At 40.9% G+C, this 21,266-nt stretch overlaps 1 protein-coding gene across 35 annotated transcripts in view; it reads left to right on the forward strand.

Moving 5' to 3' along the window:
• LOC131456742 (receptor-type tyrosine-protein phosphatase delta-like) overlaps window positions 1-21,266 on the forward strand; it is a 316,523-nt gene that overhangs the window by 216,812 nt on the left and 78,445 nt on the right. For all 35 annotated transcript variants that reach the window (XM_058625309.1, XM_058625322.1, XM_058625315.1 and 32 more), the window contains one exon: window positions 9,595-9,780. In XM_058625309.1, the coding sequence (XP_058481292.1) occupies window positions 9,678-9,780 (103 nt within the window). In that variant the 5' untranslated portion in view covers window positions 9,595-9,677. The remainder of the gene's footprint in view (window positions 1-9,594; window positions 9,781-21,266) is intronic.

Consider the following 21,266-nt stretch of genomic DNA (forward strand, 5'->3'; position numbering starts at 1 on the left):
TCTTATCTCCTCAGTTGTTTTCTTTTTCATTTCTTTTTTTTGTCTGGCATGGATGATACCCAAAAATAGAAGATGGAACAACTGATGCAGAATTTAGATTGTATTAAAAAGCAGTGTACACATCATTACATGTTTTCATTGGCTAAAAAAATTGGTAAATGCCAAGTAGATCACGTGTAACAATTTTTTTTTTTTAAATGAAGTGAATAGAGGATGATAAAAGTTGCATTAAAATATGACATAAGCACTGCAAAAGGCAGTCATCTGGTTGTCCGTTTCTGTTCATTAATGAAGTGATTCCAACAATGTGCATACAGTGAGCAATAGGTTATATAAGCTGGCTTGGAAACACAAGCACTATCATTTTGTAACAGACAGTACAACTTTCTCAAATGTAGGGGGGCCCCTGGAGCAGATCCGACATTGTGTTTAACATATTATCTTCTTCTAATAACAATAGCTTTTGGCAGGTGAGTTTATATTGGATTTACAATTATGTCCAAACAAAAACAACAACGAAAAAAAAGCTAGGGACACACAGACAAAGAGGGTAACCCCTGGATTCAAGGTTACAGCTGTGGTTCCAAAATGCTCACACAAGCACATGCACACCGACATGTACATGTATCATCACCTAACCAACCACACGCACACATGCATACACAGACAAATACGTCTCTATCCCCGTAGTGCCCTCCTTGGCAAAATCTCAGTGCCACTCTCTTAATGAAATGCTCAATTAGGGTCTTTAAATAGGTAATTATGCAGTGCCTAATCCCCTAGCTCCTAGGCCCTATCTCATTTAGATGACACTTGGGCAGGCAAAGTGGGAGGGGTAGGCACTGGGGCCGTAGTTTCTGTCATCAAAGCCCCACTGTGGTGGCACAGGCGGCCCCGTTAATGATAAGTCACATCCAGGCAGTCAGTCAACAGCGACTCCCAGTGAGGGCCACTGACAGCAATGTCAGGCTTGACAGTGTCTTAATCATGTTTGTGAGTGTTTGGGGGTGGAGTGTATTTGGTTGGGGGAGCTTGTTTTAAGGTTTCTAAGAATGTGTTAGATGTAGAATGAGGCTAGTTTGTATGATGTGGGTTAAAATGCAGTTCTCTGATGATTACCGAGTTGCATGTATATAAAAACGAGGACAGAGGGAGAATAAATCGTTTCCAAATGTCAAACTTTGTGTTTTGCTCGATGCTGGGAAACAGAAACAGTTCTGATTCCCTGTACTGGCATTTGTTTGAAGGTGGCATTTGATTTGAGTTTCAGTCTCCAAACAGCAGCTCGATAGGGAGACATATTCATTCATTTTCAGTAGAATAATAAACGGTCCTGTTCATACACTACAGTATAACATTACTGATGGATAACTGCTCGTTTTGGTTGCTATGAAGCAATGGCAAGCGTTTGTCTTGGTGAAATGACAAAAGGGGGAATTGTTGCTTGTGCCTTAGGGTGAGCCATAGCTTTTCCTTGCTGAAGTTGCACAAGCAGCCTCGCTGCATTTCATGAGAACAATAGCTTTCAAGGGCATTCAAGAACAAAAATGTACATTTTATCAAAAAATCTATTTATCACATCACATCACAAGTGCTCCGTAAACTTTGGTGATTTGCAATATTGAAACACCATTCTTGAATGATAGTTACCTAGCCCTACCTAGCATGTCCTCTAACAGTTGGAAAATGGAAAAGCAGAAACACAATTCCACCTTTATCTGTGTATTCAGCAAAATATCTCATATCTGTGATAATATGTGTTGGCAGTGATGCATTCTTATGCAAAACGCTATGGTAAGATACTGGTTTAAATGCCACACGCCCGCTCTTTTAGTTGTTGACTTTCTTGTCAAATCTGAGTCATGGCAAAAACAAATTAAAAACAAAAGCCATCAGTGCCCATTCGAAAATCAGGAACTGATGATCACATTTTCGATACAAATTCTTGGACTAGTCTGACTGTCTTTTCATAAAAGTGATAATGCATAGAATTCACACCAATTACTGCAGCAAACTCACATGGATTGATGCTAAGGGTTTTTATGAGGGGTGCACTTCATCCACTGTATCACCTCAGGTAAAAGATCACATTCTGGTTACTGGGCTAACTGAAGAAAGATTCACCCACTGCTGCCTTAGTGCACTCCGGCACAGCAACCATAATGTGGCATCACATTTGTGCTCAGGGTATATCGAGGCAAATTACCATTTAGATAATGAAAGACATTTGGCATTTTAATTATTTTGGTGCCCTACGAGTGTAGCATGTATGCCCAAAGCGCCATGTACGACTAAGTAGAGCATTTACATACCAAGTGGCTTGGCCTGCGTACAAGAGCCACTAAAATGTCGGTAGCACACAATGCACCTTGGTGTTCAATTGTTTCAAGCAGATAAGACATATTGTTACTGACTTGTGCCATACGTATTAGGGGGCAACAATTCCCATGGCGGTGTTTTTCCAGTTATTTTCAAGACTGATGTTCATGCCATGTTGGGGAGTGGCAGTGGAATGCTGTTTTGACTATTTGAGGACTCTGTGCTTTCCATAAAACTACATGAGCTCAGACTGGGAACAACCTCCCTCTCACTCTCCTTCCTCTCTCTAATTTTCTGTGCCTCACGGAAGTAAGATTAATTCATCCTCCCACAGACCGTTGCTGTGTTGGGGGTAGATGTCAAAGTGCCAGGACCATGTGGTGCAAAGGGTATGCGTGCTTATGGTGTTCTTGTATCTATTTGTGCACGAGAATCCCTGAGTTTACATGCGAGTGCGTGTGTAGGAGTTGTTTGATTAAGGCAGCATCCATTTAATTGGATCCAGACTTGATGCTGAGGTTGTGCTTTTGAGATAGTGTAGAGTTTACGCAAGCGCTGTTTCTTATTCTTTCATTTTTTTTTTCACCTGCTGTCACCTTTCCATTTCCTTCACTTCAGGAAACAATACCGAGCTCAAGTGGCTTTGCCAAGAATCCTCTCTTGTTCAGCAGTGCCTACTTTTTCTCTCCATCCCTCATTCCTGTCTTCAATCTCTCTCACAGTGCCTGTGTAAGACGAACAAGCACAGACGGCGTGAGAAAAGCTGGCAGTGAGACACATTCCCTTGCTTCCCTCCCTCAGTATCCAGCTCTCCTGCTCTCTACCCAACAGTGCACACCTCTCTCCCTCCTAGCATCCTCTCCCCTCAGCAACTTCTCCATCCCCTCATTTCTCACCCCACCTCTCTGCCTCTCTGCCTCGTTGCTTCCCTTATCCATTATAGTTCCACCCCTCTGCTCCACCCCCTCTCACTCCCTCTTCCTTTTTTCTGGTTCATAATATGTAACATGATTTAGCCCTCCCCTGTTCATGCGGCGTAAATTTAATCCCAGCCATTCCAGGTTGGCTGCGGCTGCCGTGCCTTCCATTTTTCTCATTTTCTCCACGATCCTGACACACTCTCTGCTCCCAACACAATAGACTCCTGAAGATTCAGCCTGTTTGTATGATAAGTTCTTTTCCCTTTACTAAATGCTGATGTGCAAGGTCAAGCACGACCCAAGTGGAACATGCTTGTATTATAGAAGCCGCCCACACTGCGACAAGTAAACATAGCACAAGAGACGGTTTCTCAATAAGCCAGCAATCATTTGAATAGTTTACACAGCTCTCGCAAAGGCTGATTGTACTCTCATATGGTTTCAGTGCCCATTGAAAAGGCATTAGTGGCATCTATTAGAGTTCAATGGGAAATGTGTTCCAGTGTCATCAAGGTCAAAAGAGGTGGTTCGAACATGAAGACAAAGATGACAAATGTTGCTGTAGTGTTTTGCTTCCCCCCCCTTGTCTAAATTCCCCAGTGTGCCCATGCTTAGCCAATAGCTTCATAACCTTGTGTGTGTGTGTGTGTGTGTGTGTGTGCGCGTGTTTGTAAATGGCTTGTGTGTACACTGTGTATTGGTATGCGTTCAGGGAGCAACACAACAGGCCATTGGGATAATCAGTCACTAGACTGCAGGTCAGGGTCTTGCACTGTGGGGACCATCCATCTGAACCTAACAGCTGCTGGGAAACGTGGTGGGAGGAACAAGATGAGGCAAAAAAAAAAAGTGGAGGACAAAGAAAAGAGAGTGGTGAGGTTTACCTGGTAGAGAGGAGAATCAAGGAGAAGTTTTTTAAGAACAAACGGTCGGAAAAAAAAAGAAGCACACACTGAATGAGAGGAGGAGTATTTTGCGAGCTGAAGATATGTGGTCATTTTAGGTCAGTTTGCGTGGGCTGAATTCTCATAAGGACATAACCTTGCTCTTTGCACTCAAACAAGCTAACAGTTTTCACATTGAAACACATTCTCCTTGACCTGTATTTGTTTGCCTGAAGTTTAAGCTCAATGACGATGTGCGTTTTACTGTGGCTCCAATTTGCACGAAAGGAGAACATGTGACAACAAAATCATTTTCATTTAAAGTGTGTGCTCACTTTTGTTTGTGGTGTAACATTTCAACATTTACTTGTTAAGGACAAACAAAAAAATATCTTTTTTGTGGCTTTAAAATCTACAGGTGCTTGGTTGCAATGGACACACAAATGAGATGAGATTGCTTAAGCTTCATTCTACAGCCACAGCAGGTGCTTTAAAATCAATTATTAGGCAGACAAATGTCATCAAACCCAATTAGTTTCCTGCTGTGTGATTTATGTTGGATAATAAAAAACAAGACATAACCAAAAACATCAGCTGCAACATTGACAGCATTTACTTTTAATCAGGCTTGCAGGCGGAACTATAAACCCTGGCTACGTTTAAAAAGAAGTTCAGGCAATACCACCCGAAGAATCGTTTATAACTGCGGGAGACTTGTTTGAGGGAGGTCAGGGGTGGCAAGAAGGGAGGGGAAAAGAGTAAATAAATAAGTATTGCAAATAATCTCCTCTGATATGCTGTTGTCAGGGTCTTTCATGTGGAGGCTGAACTTGAGGGCTTAGCTTAGCTTAGCTTGAGGGACGGTATTACACATGCCGGCTGATCGGGAGCGATGTGTGAGAAACGGCCTTGTCACTCGGCCTTAAATCACACTATTGTAGGCAGATGAGGAAAGTTGCTGTAGAGGAAACAAGAAAGGGTAGAACAGACAAGAGAAAAGCACATGGGAAGAGTGGTTACCAAAAAAAAGAACTACACATGAGAAGGGGGACTTTAGGCAGTAAAGGGAGACAGACTGTAAACTATGGTATTAAAGACAGTGTAAGAAAAAGATAAAAGACAGCTGTGGCCAGCATGTAAGACACGTTGTGACATAACCCAAACCTAACCTCTCTTGATGTGGAAGTGGAGAAGTATGTGGGTGTCAACATATGTGGATGGGGAGCTGTGCCTTTCATGAGCTTAATTTATAAATGCGGTCATATTATATTTGAATAAACCCTGCGGGCACTGTGAGTGGGTGTCTGTCAAAGATAGCTATGCATTACTGTCTTCAGTGCCGTTGAATGAGGATGCAAATTGAGTACAGCAACATGTGTCCATTTATATGTACTTTGACGTTGAGTTTGACATGACGAGGGTGTATGCCCAGCCATTTAATTGTTTCTACTTCCCCCTCAGTTGAATGATGTTTGTGCAGAAGCACCTGTATCTCTCCCTGCCATTCTCATCCACCAACCAGCCACCAAATGACATATCTATGCCATGACAAAAGCTGTCAATCACGTGCTACACTTATATAAACAAATACTGTATATGCAACTGCCTAAGCGATGCTGTGCCCCAATTTGTATTCTGGAGCTAATCTGTGCAATGACACATTAATGGTAAGTAGTTTTCCCCGGGTAAATATGAAATGACGGTTAGTGGAAAATTCAACTTTTTAAGGCATTTTGCATTTAAACCCACACATGCTGTCACGAAAAAAAATGTATATAAAAAAACTCCAAAACAATGGGCAACTAGAATGTACAATAAGACATTTTTAAAATGATTAAGTCTCCATTAAAAAAAAACTGCATATCAAAAATCAAATAAAAGGATCACAGTACTAACTCAGCAGCCTAGCCTGTGTACTCACTATATAACCTAGCATATCACTGCATCTTGAAAGCGTGTGGGTGTAATCACTGTTTTCCTTAACTCTGCCAGTCCAGAGGGAAATAGAAAGTCATGCCTCATAAAATGAAGCCACTTCTTATTTGCTCTGCCTAGCTGGACATGATACTCAAGTTTTTAAAACGGGGCGCAGTAGGGAACGCATCCTGGGTCGTCTTGCCGTGCTTTGTCATTGCATGTGTTAGGCTAATTACAGAGGGACTGGTCTTGATAGATTCGGTGGCATTTTAGCGGCTGCTTTGGTCTGTTATGAAAACCATACCATAACTATTTTTTTTCTTTTTTAAAGTTCAATTCAGTTTGTGCATGGGCCTGAAATTAAAAACATCCTTTTAAACATTCCTTAGAGCTGGCCACAGTGAAATTAGTCGACTGGCAAGATGAAAGAATATAATGTGGTACAACCACTGTGCTCAAACCCATATTAAATTTTTTTTTTTTTTTGTTGTTTTTCTTTTTAAACCCATCATCAGTAGCATTCTCATGTCAGGAATGTCTGTTTTCACCAATACTGAGTGAGAGAATATGGAATGGCAAATTTGGTGTGAACATGCTGCTTCGGAGAGCTCATAACTATTCTGCTTGCATACTTTCCCATAACAAGTTTATTGTTGTATGGCTGGAATGTAAGATAAATATGAATGATTCTTTTGTTTCCGTTTCTTTAATAATGTTGCTCTTCTCCACAGAGCAGAATATCAAACTCACACACTCAAATGAGACTAGGGACAGCTATTATGGAGAATATAAACATCCCTCCCCTTCCTCCTTCTCTTTCACATTTCTGATAAGAATCATGGGGAAAGAGAGAGAGTAGACAGCTCAACAGCCCCTTTCTTTTTCTTGCCACACACTCCCTCCTTTTCTAATTAACATTGTGCATGTTGTCAGGCTTTGTTTAATAATGCATGATTGCTATCAGCAGCAAAATCCTTTGAATGAAGCGCCAGTGAATAAGAACACAATAATACCACCAGGGGCTCAGGAAGAAAGACAAGATTGTTTTTTTCTTTCTTTTGTAATAAATGTTCAATGGGAAGCACCAGTGCTACCAAATGCATGGAAGTGTCAAAGTGCAGAGTGCAAAGCTTAGTGGTCATGTTGTGGATAAAAGGGCAAAGACGGTTCCACCTCTGAGAAGTGTCTTTTTGATTCGACTAATGAAAATGGAAATGCTCATTTGAACTTGTGCAGTTGCTCTAAAAGTCCATGTAGTTATACATACATGCACAAAGAATAATAAAAAAAAAGCTGCAGTATCTTAGCTCCTTAGCTAAATCCATTATCAGATAATGCAGATAACAATGCCCCCATGCATGTTATCTGCAGATCAGTTTATCTGCACAAATTAACACAACAAATCAAAACCAAATCCGATTGATATGTTGGTGTTTTTTTGTTTTTTTTTATGAATCAAGGTTTTGAAAGGCGCTGATTGACCGGTGCTTACATTGGCTTTTTGATGTATTTACTAAAATGGCACAGCCACTTGGACGCCTCTCTAGTGTGTGTGTGTGTGTGTGTGTGTGAATGGGTGTGTGCATGATGGCCACGTGAATAGATGTGGGGAGGGCTGCCAAGCACCGTTCTTTGTGTCATGTTATTATGCAAATTCACACTTCATTAATTAACTCAAAGGCAATCATTTGGATTTGGAGGGATAGATGAGTGAAATAATAAGTGGCGGAGACGGACAGTTGTACCTGCACTATGTATGGATCGCATTCTATTTTGTTCCCCCCCACTCCCAGGTTCCTCAGTCCAGTTGATTTGAGTCAAATTCACAGTGGCAACAAACACAGCTCATGTGAAAATATCTGTAATATATGTCTTGTGTGCTCAAATTTGTGTATATGTGCACGCATCTGTTTGTAAGGCGCGCGCGCATGTGTGTGTGTGCTTGAGGTTGTGCGAGCGGGGAATGAGATTGCCTCAAATTGATTCCCTTCGCCCCACATCCCCCCACTAGTGTGCTTGCTGCTTGCCCTGCAGCGCTTGAAGACAGGTAGTCGTGTCTATCTCCCCCCCAACACAAATCGAGTGTGACAGGTGTGCTATCTTCCCGTCTTTTCTGCCGTTTAAAGCCCACAGAAATCAAAGGCGGCGAGGTAAGAGCGAGAAAGAGGATGATTGGTAACAGGGAAATGAGGCACTTTGTCATCGTTGGGCCTACTGATTGGGCTGCGGGGTTGTTTCTCCTTTTTTTTTCCCTCCTTTATTCGGTGGCGGTCCAATTTGCAGATAAAAAGTCCAATAAAATATTATTTCTAGCAAAAGCATGTATACGCAAAGTTGCTGTTGCTTGAATAGGGACGTTCTAAAACTGTAGAACTCAAAGACTTTACGGTCTCTGACAAGTGTGTGTTTGATCTCATGGTACGTAAAATATCTGAAATGTCATGGTGCACAAGACGTGAACTGGTCCGTCTCAACCAAGCGCCGCAGCTGAAACAACAGCAACATCCTGCAGAACAATGCAGGCAAACTTGCGAGCCTACTAAGTACAGTATGTCTTCAAAGCTCGCACACTCGGATTAGCCGGGAGCTGTGTTACAAGCTGAAGACTACCGCAGAGCATCCATCACTAAGGATCAAGCTTTGGCTTAAACAAATGGATGACTGGGGATAGGCTTCTGCAAATACTAGCTCACTGTATCACATTGATTTTCACAGCCATGTTGTGGCTCTTTTTGATAAAAGTCTAACACATTAATGGCAACAATTAGACACTGTCTTATCTGTTTTTAATACTTTGACCGGCACTTAAAGACAAAATGCTTCTGTGTGTGTGTGTGTGGTAAAGAAAAACAACCAGATAAAAAAAACATTTAGGCTCTGAGAGCTAATAAAACAGTTGATGTGGACTAAATGTGGTGTAAGAAATATAAATGTGCGTCAGATTAATTGATAGAAAGTATACATGAGACTACACCAGAGCTTGGCATTTGTAACTTTAATTGGGCTTGAATTCTTGAGATATCGCTGAATTTACAAACTTATTTACCAACGCCAAACTCAAGTATGAATGAGCGTTCAGTTTGAATGAACATGGGTCGATTGTTTCTACATGTGACAGTCGTTCCTCATGTGAAACACTCAACACTGATCTGAGGATGATGTAAAAATGTACTCTTGTTATGCAGCGTTTTTCTAATTGGTGTTCGTGACTAAAGCTGTGAAGACAAAATCTTATTACTTTACCCTTTCATCAGTGTGGTTCCTCTTGCTCTCTCTTGCACTCACTATCTCTCTCCCTCTCATGCACAAATGCACACACATTGTGTGAAGTGACTATTCCATTTAGAGAACTGTCAGTACATACCCCGTGAGCACATCAGCCTCTTCCTATCCTCTGTCAGCTCTAGCCGAGGCTGTGTGGGGGTATGTCAAAAATGTGCAGGGATAGATAAAACCCGTGGAGCCAAACAGCTTTGTTTCATTCATTCTTTCTCTTTTTTTTTCTTCCCTCCTCCTTCCTTCTCCCTTTTCCTCTCCCTTCTTTCCTTGCATAGGCTGTGAATACCCTGCATCTGAGAAATCAGACCAGACTGACTCACAGGGCTCTGTGAGCCAGTGCCACTGAGGTTGCCAAAGCATGCTGGTGCCAAGCTGTCCCACCATGCACAGGGCCAGGCCCACGCTGCTGCTGCCACTGCTGCTCGTCCTGGGTCTGCTCCTCCACCTCGCTGACTCTGAAAGTAAGTGAACTATTGGTTTTCTTTTGGGCCTTGAGTGTTGTGCCCTGCTGAGTTGGGGAGGGGTGGTAGAGGGGGTATTTCTTTTTTCGTCAATTGATTGTGTCAAAAAAAAGTTACATAAAAAGTCTCTATATAATAAATGTGATTAAGAAATTTCACTCGACAAAAGTTTATCAAGCGTTTTCTAAGGCCTGCTTTGGGACACATGGAAATTAGGGATGAAATATCAAATCTGTATTGGTTATGGTAATAAAATTGAAAAAAAATGTTTTTCCCGTTTGTTTCTAAAAGACATTTTCCTAAAAAAAAAAAATAGGTACTTATATACACATTTACATCAAAGATATGTTTAAACATATCAATATCAGGATCCTGTGCCAGTCAAACTCTGGCAAATAGTAGTCTTTTTCCACACCCATGTAAGGACACACCAACCCACAGACACATCCCTATGACATTTATCTCCTCATCTCCCAAATGCTCAGGTCCCTGTTTTTCAACTTTTTTCTTTTTTTTTTACCACAAAAACTGTCTTGTGAACCATAAACACTCAGGCCTTTCCCCGAGAATCTCATGATGAGAAGTCTTTGGAATTGAGTTACTTGACATCAGACACCTGTCCATTGAAGTGTGACAACAGTTTTCAAACCTCATTGAGTTCTGGTCCTGCTCCACAGCACCCCTTCTTTGCCACCTTCTCTTTTTTTTACACAAAGATCCATGAATCATTAAGCCTCTGGAGTCACAGAGGGATGAATAAAAGTTTTATTGCTCCCTTTGCACCAACTGAAACCCCCTCAGTTCAGCTGAAGATCTCTGAATGAAGGGATCTTTCACCCAAGGTCATATACAACGGCGCCACGCAAAGTCAAATTGATGGGTGAGAATTTCAACTTTGTGCTTGAGAAACATTCCCTGCAATCTGCTCCAATGTGTTTTATTTTTCTTCTCTGCCTACCGCTACATATGTCTCACAGCAGGGGAGAGGCAAATGGAGAAATGTATTCCTCGTTTAGCCCCCATTTTATGTGCAGCTCTGGAATTTATTGACACAATTTAATTACGGGACCCTCCTAAAACGGCATAAATGGTCGATAAACGTTATTGTTGAGGGAGCTGTTGAGAAGCTATCTTCTCAGAAACCACCGTCTTCCACAGTTTAGCATAAGCTAACATCACAGCATTAATTGAGAAAAAAAACCTCTCCTCACTGTATTACTGTATGTCCAGACATTGCAGAGTCACATTGGAGTGCAGACAGCAGCCCCCACATCTTGACACCTCTTTGCTCACCATTCCCCAAACTCCCCCATTAATTTCCTTCCTTTGCCTGTTAGCAGCTGCTGATGCCCCCATACCCTACTTAGACAGCTGTGCCGGGTCATCATTTCAAAGCCAAAACAAACTTATCATGGAGGTAGCCACAGTTGTTGTCTGTTAATGATCGAGGGGGCGTGTGGGGGAATCACCGAGCTCACAGGGATGACCTGTGTGCCTGAAGTCAGAACTGATTCAGGCTCAAGACTGTCAAACTCAAGGCCCGTGGGCCGCATCGCGAGAAAGTATGTTATGGCTTTACAGCTTTTTAGTACCACACTTCCTCAAATTAAATGTGGACTTTGAAAACACAGAGCCAGAACCAGAGGGGGGTTATAATGGGGTCTCACTCAGTCCCTCAATTGTATTTGGCTCCCTCTCTTTTAGCTTTATACATCTAGTAGAAATTATCACAGCAAATTATTGGCTAAGATACATGTGACGACAGGCCTGTTTGGGCTTTGTGCAGGAAATCAGGCAAGACAGATGAAAATGGACAATGGAAAATCATTTGTTCGGCAGTTTTTGTTGTTTGACCTCATCTGACCCTTGACTAGGATACAATTTTTAATACCGGCCCCCTCTGTTACTAAATTTGACACCCCTGCTCTACTTAGTCCCTGCCTGCTCTCCCTCTTGAGCATGCTGTTCCTCTCCATCCAAACTCTTTTTTATTGTTTTGTTATTTGCCTTTTTTTCTACTTATTTGCCATTTGGTCTTTTCTTTCTATTGCTTTTCTGCCTGCATTTTTGTCTACAACCCACCTTCACCCCTAGCTGTTTGGAAGCAGTGCAATAGCCCCTCCCAACAACACAGAAGCTCCTTAATTTCCTCTAATGTGCTGCTGCATATTTGTAGGCAACCCAGACACTCTGGGGTTCTCTCTCTCTCCCCATCTGTGATTCGCAATGAGGACCAAAAGCTCCACACTAACCCCCTCGGTACTTTAAATCTGACTGCAAAGGGAAAGCTGCCCTCTGTTGGTGCTCTGGATCCATTTGGGTATGAGGCAGCCTCTGGCTGTGGATATGGTGGAGGATATGAGACATGCAGGAGCAGAAAATGGCTGAGTCGGCCTGCTTAACAGATGGCACGATGCTCATAGCCAGTCCCACTCGCTACCCCATACAGTGGACACAGCAGCCCTCTCAAGAAAAATGCCAATCAGGCCCCCTAGTAAACATACATTTTTGTTAATTTGCTAATTGAAATGCCACCAAATGAGACCTCTATGTAGCTGGGAGGAACATAATAGAATACTTTTTTTGTGTAGTCATTTCTCTTTATGGTCTGTTGGTGTGTTTTCAATTCATCATTGTTTTTTCTTTGGCCCTCTTTCTGGTTTGCTCTCTCTCATTTTTTTAATTTTTTTTCCCTTCACCCTGTCCCCCCACTCTTCAAATGTGTCCCATTTAATTTGTGTGGCAAATTGGGCTTGGCAATCGCTTGAAAGAGGAGCATAATTGTCCCCAGTTAGCCAAAAGGACAGCGTGCAAGAGAGGAGGAGCAGAGAGGCAACAAACAATGCCTCTGTGTTTTGCTGAACGGTAATGCAAAAAGGAAATATCGAAGTCTGAGAGGAGTATTGGAATTATTTAACATTTCCACCTGGTCAGTGAGGAGGCAGGCTGAGGCTTTACTGTGTATATTGCCACTTAATAACTTACCTGATTGTTTCACACTGATATGAAGCTAAAACAAAGGTTTTCCACCGGATCCCTTTTGTGATTGAGTCACAGTCTGTACACATCAACTATAATCATTGCGCTAGATTACCAGAATTGGCTGAAGGGCAAAACTGAAAATTGCTGATTGCTGTGAGACTTTGTTCCCCCCCCCCACCCCAAAGAACACACACATATCAAAAAAAAAAATAACTGAAGAAAACAGACTGACAATCTGCTGAGTTACATTTGTAGGGGGAAAATCACTTAAAAAGCACTCCTGCCATACTACTTGCTGTGGTGGACCATGTCATATCCTGGCCTTAACGGTCTTTAACTGATTCCTACCATTAACGGTGGATGGCATGGTGGGTCCCAGTGAGCCAGCACGCTTCACTTAAACATTTAAAATGGGTATCGACAGGCTCCACCAGCCTCTCAATACATTAAGATGTTGACACCTGAACCCAATTTCTCTCACTTATGCCTATTTACAGGCAGCTGTGTATACAGAGGCATGCACATGCGCACAGCATCCACGAGCATCTAATGCATGTGCAATCATTCTGAGCCAGCATCGTCTAAAACAGCAAATTGCATATTGATGCAGCATTTTTGTTTGAGCCACTGCAGTGTGAAAATAGCAGAGGGAAATGACTTACTCTTCAACTTAAATGTCTTTATGTGTGTTCAATAATTAGAGATATTCTCCCTCACCTCTTTCACAGAGCTAACATTGGATTCTTACCTTTTTTTTTTTTTTTTAATTGCTTAACTAATTAGACAACACAAGCAAGTTACACCTAATGGGCATATTGCTCTATAAGGAGTGCTTAGGTTGGTAGTGTTTGCCAGTTGGATCTAATATTTTGTGAGATCATAAATACAATTTCTAGTGTTGGCCGGATACTGGTACAGTGAGAAATCACAGAGAGACATGTTGAGACAAAGAAGTACATATATAAGGAGCACCGATAGAGACAGTGACAAATATTATCATAAAATGCAACAAAGCAATTACGTTGTTGACACATATAAAGATGAATGGAAAAGTCACAGATTTGCATGCACACATACCCCCTAAACAAGATCACCTTGTAGCAAGTCCAAGAGCTAATGATACTCTATTCCCCAGATGACATCAGGCTGTAATGTGTGTTTTATGCATGCCTGGCCTAATATGAATTATTGTAAAATAGTGTAATATTTGCATATGAGCTTCCGGGCGGTACTGGAATTAGCATTTTTACAACAGCTCAAATTAAATCCCTCTGCTTAATTTGCCTGCATGCTAATTTGATTTAAATTGACGCTATTCTGTTCCCTTTTACACTCATACCCACACAGTGCTAACATAAAACCCACACACACACTAATTCAAGTACATGCACACACATGAACACACACTGTGTACACTAAAGAGCTGTATCCCACATGCACCACCCCACACATTGCTTGCACTGAATTAGACACACTGATAAACAAATAGAGCATGCGTGCTTATGCAGCCACAGAGAACGATATTTAAGTGAGAGGTGAACAGAACTCATAGCTGTTTTAATCCAACTTTAAATCACTGCAATTTTTCAGTCTGCCAACTCGTTTATCATTCTGCCGGACACTGCTCAAGTGGAAATCTCATTGTCGGCTCCACTCGTTCATTTCAAAATGTGGGTTCCAGGACTACATCTTTAAAACCAGAATCAACGTCTCCAGAGACAAAAGGGTTTGCATGATGTTAACACCTCGAGTATATGTGGTGAGAACACCTTTGGCCATCTGTGCCAGCACTTAATCACTGTGCCAATGTTTGGAAAACTGGTAAAATGAGGAAAAAACAATGTCATCAGTGCCATGCGAGACGTTTCTAGCTCACAGGTTGAACAAAATGAGTAGTCATGCTGTTATTCTTTGGCTAAAAAGGCCTGAACTGACTCATTGTCAACAATATGCTGTGCAACTATGTTTAAAGGTTGTATGAGACCCATGATTAACTCCATGAATGCTGATTTCTCTGGCAACTACTCCCAAGTGTATTATTTAAAGCCATTAGTTTCATCTATGGATTGCAGTAATTTTGCTGTGCACTTAGACCACAGAATCACACAAAAGACAAGCAATTTTCAGCAGACTTCTGACCCGCCCACCAAAGAAAAGCAAATAGTCACATACAGTATGGAGATATTGTGCAGGACCAGATGCCAGTAATTAAAGGAAAGCCCTGTGCCTCTAATGCTATGTCTAAGTGCACTTATGTCTCCAAGACACATCGACTTGAAAATGGTGGGGCAATTCCACCCTACTGAACCAGTCATGTCTCAGAGTGGGGATATTGACAAGACAAAAGCACTGTGTGAGCTAAACTGCAAATCCATTTGAGTGGCAATCATCAAAAACCCAGAATGCGTCATCTCAAAATCCATAGTTTTTGAATACCTCTACATGGAACAACAGTGTCCATCTATGATATGCATCTAGCACCACCTTCACTGTCATTTTAGCAATTTAAATGGCAAAAAAACAAGGTTCATGTCTAAACTAGACTATGTTCCTTAACTTATATTCTCCTTTTTGCACACATGCACAGACAAACACAAACAGTACCTAGTAGCATGGTTTAGAAGTTAGGATCAGTACATTAGGTGGGAGTATAATAGCTGCTGTTTTGCATCTGTTTGGCTTACACATGGGTTTGAGTCTGGCTGTGTTGGCATATGAACTAAATTTGATCACCATTAATACACTGTCAGTGAACTGTGTAACAGCACCGGCATTTTATGACATTGCCACAGTGACGGTGCAATTAATAGATTAATGCTGTAGCTGCAGCAATGGGATTACTGGACCACTCAAGTTTGAAATACATCAGTGCTCACTGCATAGATTATGTTTTACTGCCGTGTACAATGAAGAGCAAGAGTGCATATCAAAAGACAGACGTTAAACAAAAACAGACAGGAAGGTCACAGTCATAGTGGGGATCGTCTGAATTAAGATGTTTTTAAACTCATAGATTGTAACAGCAAAAAAAAGATTAATTAAACCCTTTTACTTTTTTTTTTTACACAAATATTAGTCAACATGACACCAACATGATTTTTTTTCCTCTTTCACTTTTATTTGCCGTTGACCTTAATGCATTCTCGCTGTTTTATCTCCCGTCCCTGGACTTGAGCACACATTGTATGATGTTGTGCCACTTTCAGTGATTATGAACAGAGAGTGGTTTCAGAACATGTTGATAAGTATATGTCTTTCAGTAAGATACCATATGAGTCAAAGATGACATACATGATGACAGAGCCTGCTTGATGGTAGGATTTATTATTTATTATAGTTGTATAATTATCTTTTAGGATGGGATGAAGGCTGATTGGCCTAAAACATTTTTGGCATTACATATACTTTCAGCGGGGGCTCTAAGGTGTACAGATAGTTTCCTTCCTTTTCATTTTAAAATTAGCAAGCACACACTGGTTTAATCATAAAGGTGTGTTTTTTTTTTCTTTTCTTTTTAATTGTGTTAACTGCTGAATGTGTGCGTATACAAGTGTGTGTGTGTGTGTGTTTGTGCAAGTTGGTCCATGTGGTTAACACCTGGCCCTAGGCTGGAGCTTTTTGGTCTCACACCAGGGGTCTTGAGAGTGCGAGACATTGCACTGATTTTCAGCGCAACACATTTGTGTGCCTGTGGGGTACGTGGAGATTTTGCGGTGGGGTTAATGGTCTAAACCATTCATCTCCATGGAGTGCCTCAGGGCAATCTCTCAGTCCCAGCCAGAAAGCTTAAATTCCCACCTTCTTACCCACAGCACTCTCCAGTACTTGATGCCGATTGGGAATCTTTATGCCCTAAGCTCCTCTTGTCACAGATGATTTACATTTGGTGGAGTGATGGAGTGAGTGCTCAAAGTCTGTCTTAGGAGAGCCGTCTTTCTCACCTAATACTCTTCCACACACTACATCTGTCACTAGCCTCTCACTTTATTTGCTTTTTCGCTTATTCACTCATTAACAGTCTCTTTGGCATACACACACACACGCAGACACATGAGCAAACACTGTGCAAACACTCCCTCTTTGGCTCCTCTGCACCATCTAGTGAGTCATGTCATTTGTGGAGCAGAGATTTATTGTGACACACAGCTTTGGTGCGGTTTATTAGTTATGGCAAATGAGAATGGAAGCTGTCATTGAGAGGAGGAAATGCTCTCGCACACCACAGCCAGACCAATGGGCTTCTCCAGTTGAAACAGAGCCAAGCTCTTGTTTCTAACGATGCAGTACCCATTCCATCACCAGGTGGAACTTGTACAATGCTTTCCCACACACACACATATACATAAACAAAATTACCTAAGGGTCCCTGGACATTTATGATTGCTGTTCATACAGCACCGATCACGACATCTGTTTCTCTTTAGCTTTAATATTCCCTTGATACTGTCTTTCATGCCACTTGACATTCTCTCATCAACAAATTAATTGCTACAATCCTTTTCATGACACAAGGCACAACTGGAGATATTTCAAGTCAGGGATAAATAATTTATGCACAACAGAGAGGCATCTTGACACTTGACAATATTAATTTGCCTTGATTGGCAAAACCTTATCTATGTATCTACCATAGACCATATGAAGGTCAACATTCAGTCGCACATATTTCATCACAAAATTTGGGGTCTTACATGGGTTATGTTGGATTCCCTCAATTTGCAGTGATCTGTTATTCAATCATCTCTCTACTTTTACGTCTTCTTTAGTCTGATGAGTCTTGATGTGGATTTCAATAAGTATGCCTTCCAAAAAGGACTTTCCTGCTCTCTGCCCTGTGTCTCTTGTATCTAGGAAAAACAGCACATTACCAGGGACACTTGTAGTGATTCCATTTTACTGGCTCACTCTCCTTCCTTCCACTGCCTGTGTAAAACCGAAATTTCACACTGCATGATGTGTTGCCTCTCATTACACAGTGCCATTTAATTGGCTGAGTTTTCCCCCCGTTGTGATTATTCAAGGAGTGTTGTCTGTAGAATGGATAAGCTGTAGTTTTGCCATTAAGTCCCACAGGGGCAGCCTTATTTGTGTCTTTGGCCAAATTATGCCAAGTCCAGTGGGAGGAGAATGAAAAACTCGGGAGACATTACTCAGTGAACAAGGTTACTGGACAGCCTGGTTAGACACGATTAGATAAGATACTCCCGATAAAGTGACTCCTGATACTGCAAATAGCTTTTCATCTTTATCCGATGTAATGAGCAGATGTTATAAATACATACAAAAACTAAATAATGGCAGATGATTTGAATTATTATATGATTGTATAAAGCAGTTAAATGTAGTCTTGCATGTGTAGTTCACATACAGTAGCTCAATGTGCACAGAATATGATATTAGCTTCACTCCTCTGGCAGTAAAGGTAACACATAATAATCAGTATGTACTGTATGTATAAAAATAGTATTGTGTTCTCCACACACATACTCCGCATCTAATGGACCCAAGAGATGGACAATATGGCATATCTGTAATAATATGCTTTCATTCGCCATTACTGCCAAGGAGCACCACTGATCAGATGGTCTGGAAAATCCACTTTGACCCATGCTAAGAATAACTATACACCGTGATGTCTGCCTCGATAATGTGCTATGTGCACATTATAAAAAAAAAAAAAAACACTCTTTCCACAGAAGACAGTCACAGTTATGGGAAAGACACTTTGATTATAAAATAAATGAATTCAATAAAAATATGATCAGCAGTATGTGTTTAAGCTGCCAGAGTCCTGAAATTGCATTATACAATGAGCCACTGAGAGATTAAGAAAGTATATGGAAAAGTGTGAAACATGGGAGAGGAAGAGCTTAATTGTAGATTGACTAAATCATTGACTGATTGACTGTCAAAGGCATTCAAACCATATGAGGTGATATTAATGGAGGAATGGGAATGCTAATTTGGGATTCAGGGGTTTATTTTTCTCAAGAGTACAAAGGTATTTTCGGAAAAAAAATAATCCATGAGCCGACAACTTCAATCCTGCTATTGTGATTAGGCTCCTGACATTTAATGAAACCAGTAACTATGATATTAGCTGTTCACAATGCACCTACTGTATGATAATTTCCCCAATAGGGGTCATGTTTACAAACATGCACAGCAGCTTCTTGGTATGTAACTGGAATCTCATTAAATCAAAAGCTACAGATTATCTCATAGCAAGAACGTCATCAGTGACAGCAAGTGCTAGTGCTTCTCACTGAACCTAATTCACCAACCACGTTTTATGTTGACTGAATGACCAACTGTGGAAAAATCCAATGGTATAATAAATATTATATGAAACAAAGACTAAAAAGGGAAAAAATAATGCAGGTTCATACTAAATTGTGGGTAAAAAAAAAAAAATACCTGAGCAGCTAATGCAATATTCTGTTAAAGGCAATAAGCAGTAAAATATAAACCAGGTCCAGGCAAATTAATAGTAATCAATTGGTTGCTTGGTGACTACAGTGATTCAGGGATAGAAATGGGAGTCACAATAACAGCAAACAATAGAAGGAAAACATAATTTTGAGAGTGAATTATTATCTTAGGAGGACTGCTATCTCATGGAAGAAGGCCACTTTTGTTTGCCATGCTTTATTGTGCGGCATCTTTGTAATCCATGAGAGCCTCTACACAGCATTCATGTTGTTTCATCACAGGCACAAAGGCTTGACTGACATTATTTGAGATAGTTTGTTTCAGGTACAATGGGGGTAATAATTTGGGCAGCACTGAGAACAGAGAGCACTCACAGTAAGTAAGCAATATTACTGCCAATGATAGAATATTAAAGGAAATTGTTCAAAAAATGCTGCACAAAAAGCTACAAATTCTTTTTAATTCATAGCCCATTTTCAGCAGTCCACCACCCCCACATCAGGTATTGGCTTTTGAGCCCTGCTAGTAAACGACAAAGTTTGCATTTTATACAACTGCAGTAATAAACACAGAATTATATGTTAAGTCAAGGTTGCCTGTGGTAACAGCTAGGGCTGTAATCAACCAAAGAAATTCTTGGTCGACTGAAGCCCTGAAATTTCGACTCAAAATTGAACATAGGAGCTCATAGGAGATTATGAAATATGCTAATGATATGATCATGTACTCAAAATGGACTGAGCAACATAACACAGACAAGTTAGCTTACCGTTTTTATATGATATTGTGTGTTAGAGCTTTGATATGCAAACTGTCGCTGGCAAACTTTTCATTTGACTTTTTTTATCGCCATCTATTTTGGTAAAATGCTGCCACACTGCCGATGTCTTTGACACAGATGTTAGAGGAGGACTGACTGTAGCTCAAAATTAAATAAAACTACCGGATGTACTCTATCTGCCTCTTGTGGGTTGGGCTAATCCAACATACTGAAAACAAGGGGGGTGTTCTCTGAAGACACGTTGTTACCTGTGGAACAGGGGTGCTCTGAAAACACCCCCATTAGCACTTGGTACATACCTCCAGATGAAATCAAATTAACCATAGACTGTATGAAATTAACACGGCAACAAGTCGACTTATCAGAATTTGAGTCGAAACCAGAACATATGGACTCATAAGTAGAGCAGTCGATTGGGACTTTACAGCGCTAGTAACAGCATAACAAGAGAAAAGAAAAAATTGTGTCGAAGTCACTTAATGAGCAAAAACTAAGTCAAAGTGGCCACATACTGGCACTAAATGTTGTAGAAACGCCTCCAGAAAATTGTACAACTGCAAAAGAGAAAATAGTTTTTCACCTTCCACATCTACTTCTTTTTATTCTTCCCGTAATACATACACAGCATGTGCCCTTGTTCGTGCATGCATGAAACGGTATTCACGTTTACTGCAGACCCACTACTGCTTCCAGCTGCCTCTTTTCTCCCCGAACACAGGGCTTCTCAGACAGCAGATATTTCCATTGTTCTACATCTGTACTAGATTTGGAGATATTGAATAGGTGATAATTAAATTGTCTACCCCAGCTTGATATGGATTAATAATTGGTCACTAAAACACTCCTGACATTTTGCTGTATTGACTCAATATTGTTTGCAGCACTGTGTCGATAAGTATGATGCGTGGTATTCTTCATTTTGTCCCTAATGACACTGATCAAAGTTTTGCCTAATAATAAAAAAGAAAAAGAGATCCATTACAGATCCACTATTCAATGTTTAGGCATTACCACAGAGATTAAGTATTTCCCTGTAATACAGGAGTTTTTTTTCTTTTTTCACAGACTCATTCACGCTTCTTTATGTATAATCAGTGCTTTGTCAAAATAAAAATAAACTATTATGTGCTATGTTGTTCCAAATTACGCACGGAGTAAATTGTTGGACAAAACAACAGCACCAGTAGGAGAACTATAAATACTGAGATGAGAAGGTGGTATTGGCATCATGCCACATCACTGCATTGACTTCCTCTTTGCCATCTGTGAGTCTTCCTCCACTGGCATTGTC

The sequence above is a fragment of the Solea solea genome, chromosome 3 (assembly GCF_958295425.1).
Source record: "Solea solea chromosome 3, fSolSol10.1, whole genome shotgun sequence".
Lineage (NCBI taxonomy): Eukaryota > Metazoa > Chordata > Actinopteri > Pleuronectiformes > Soleidae > Solea > Solea solea.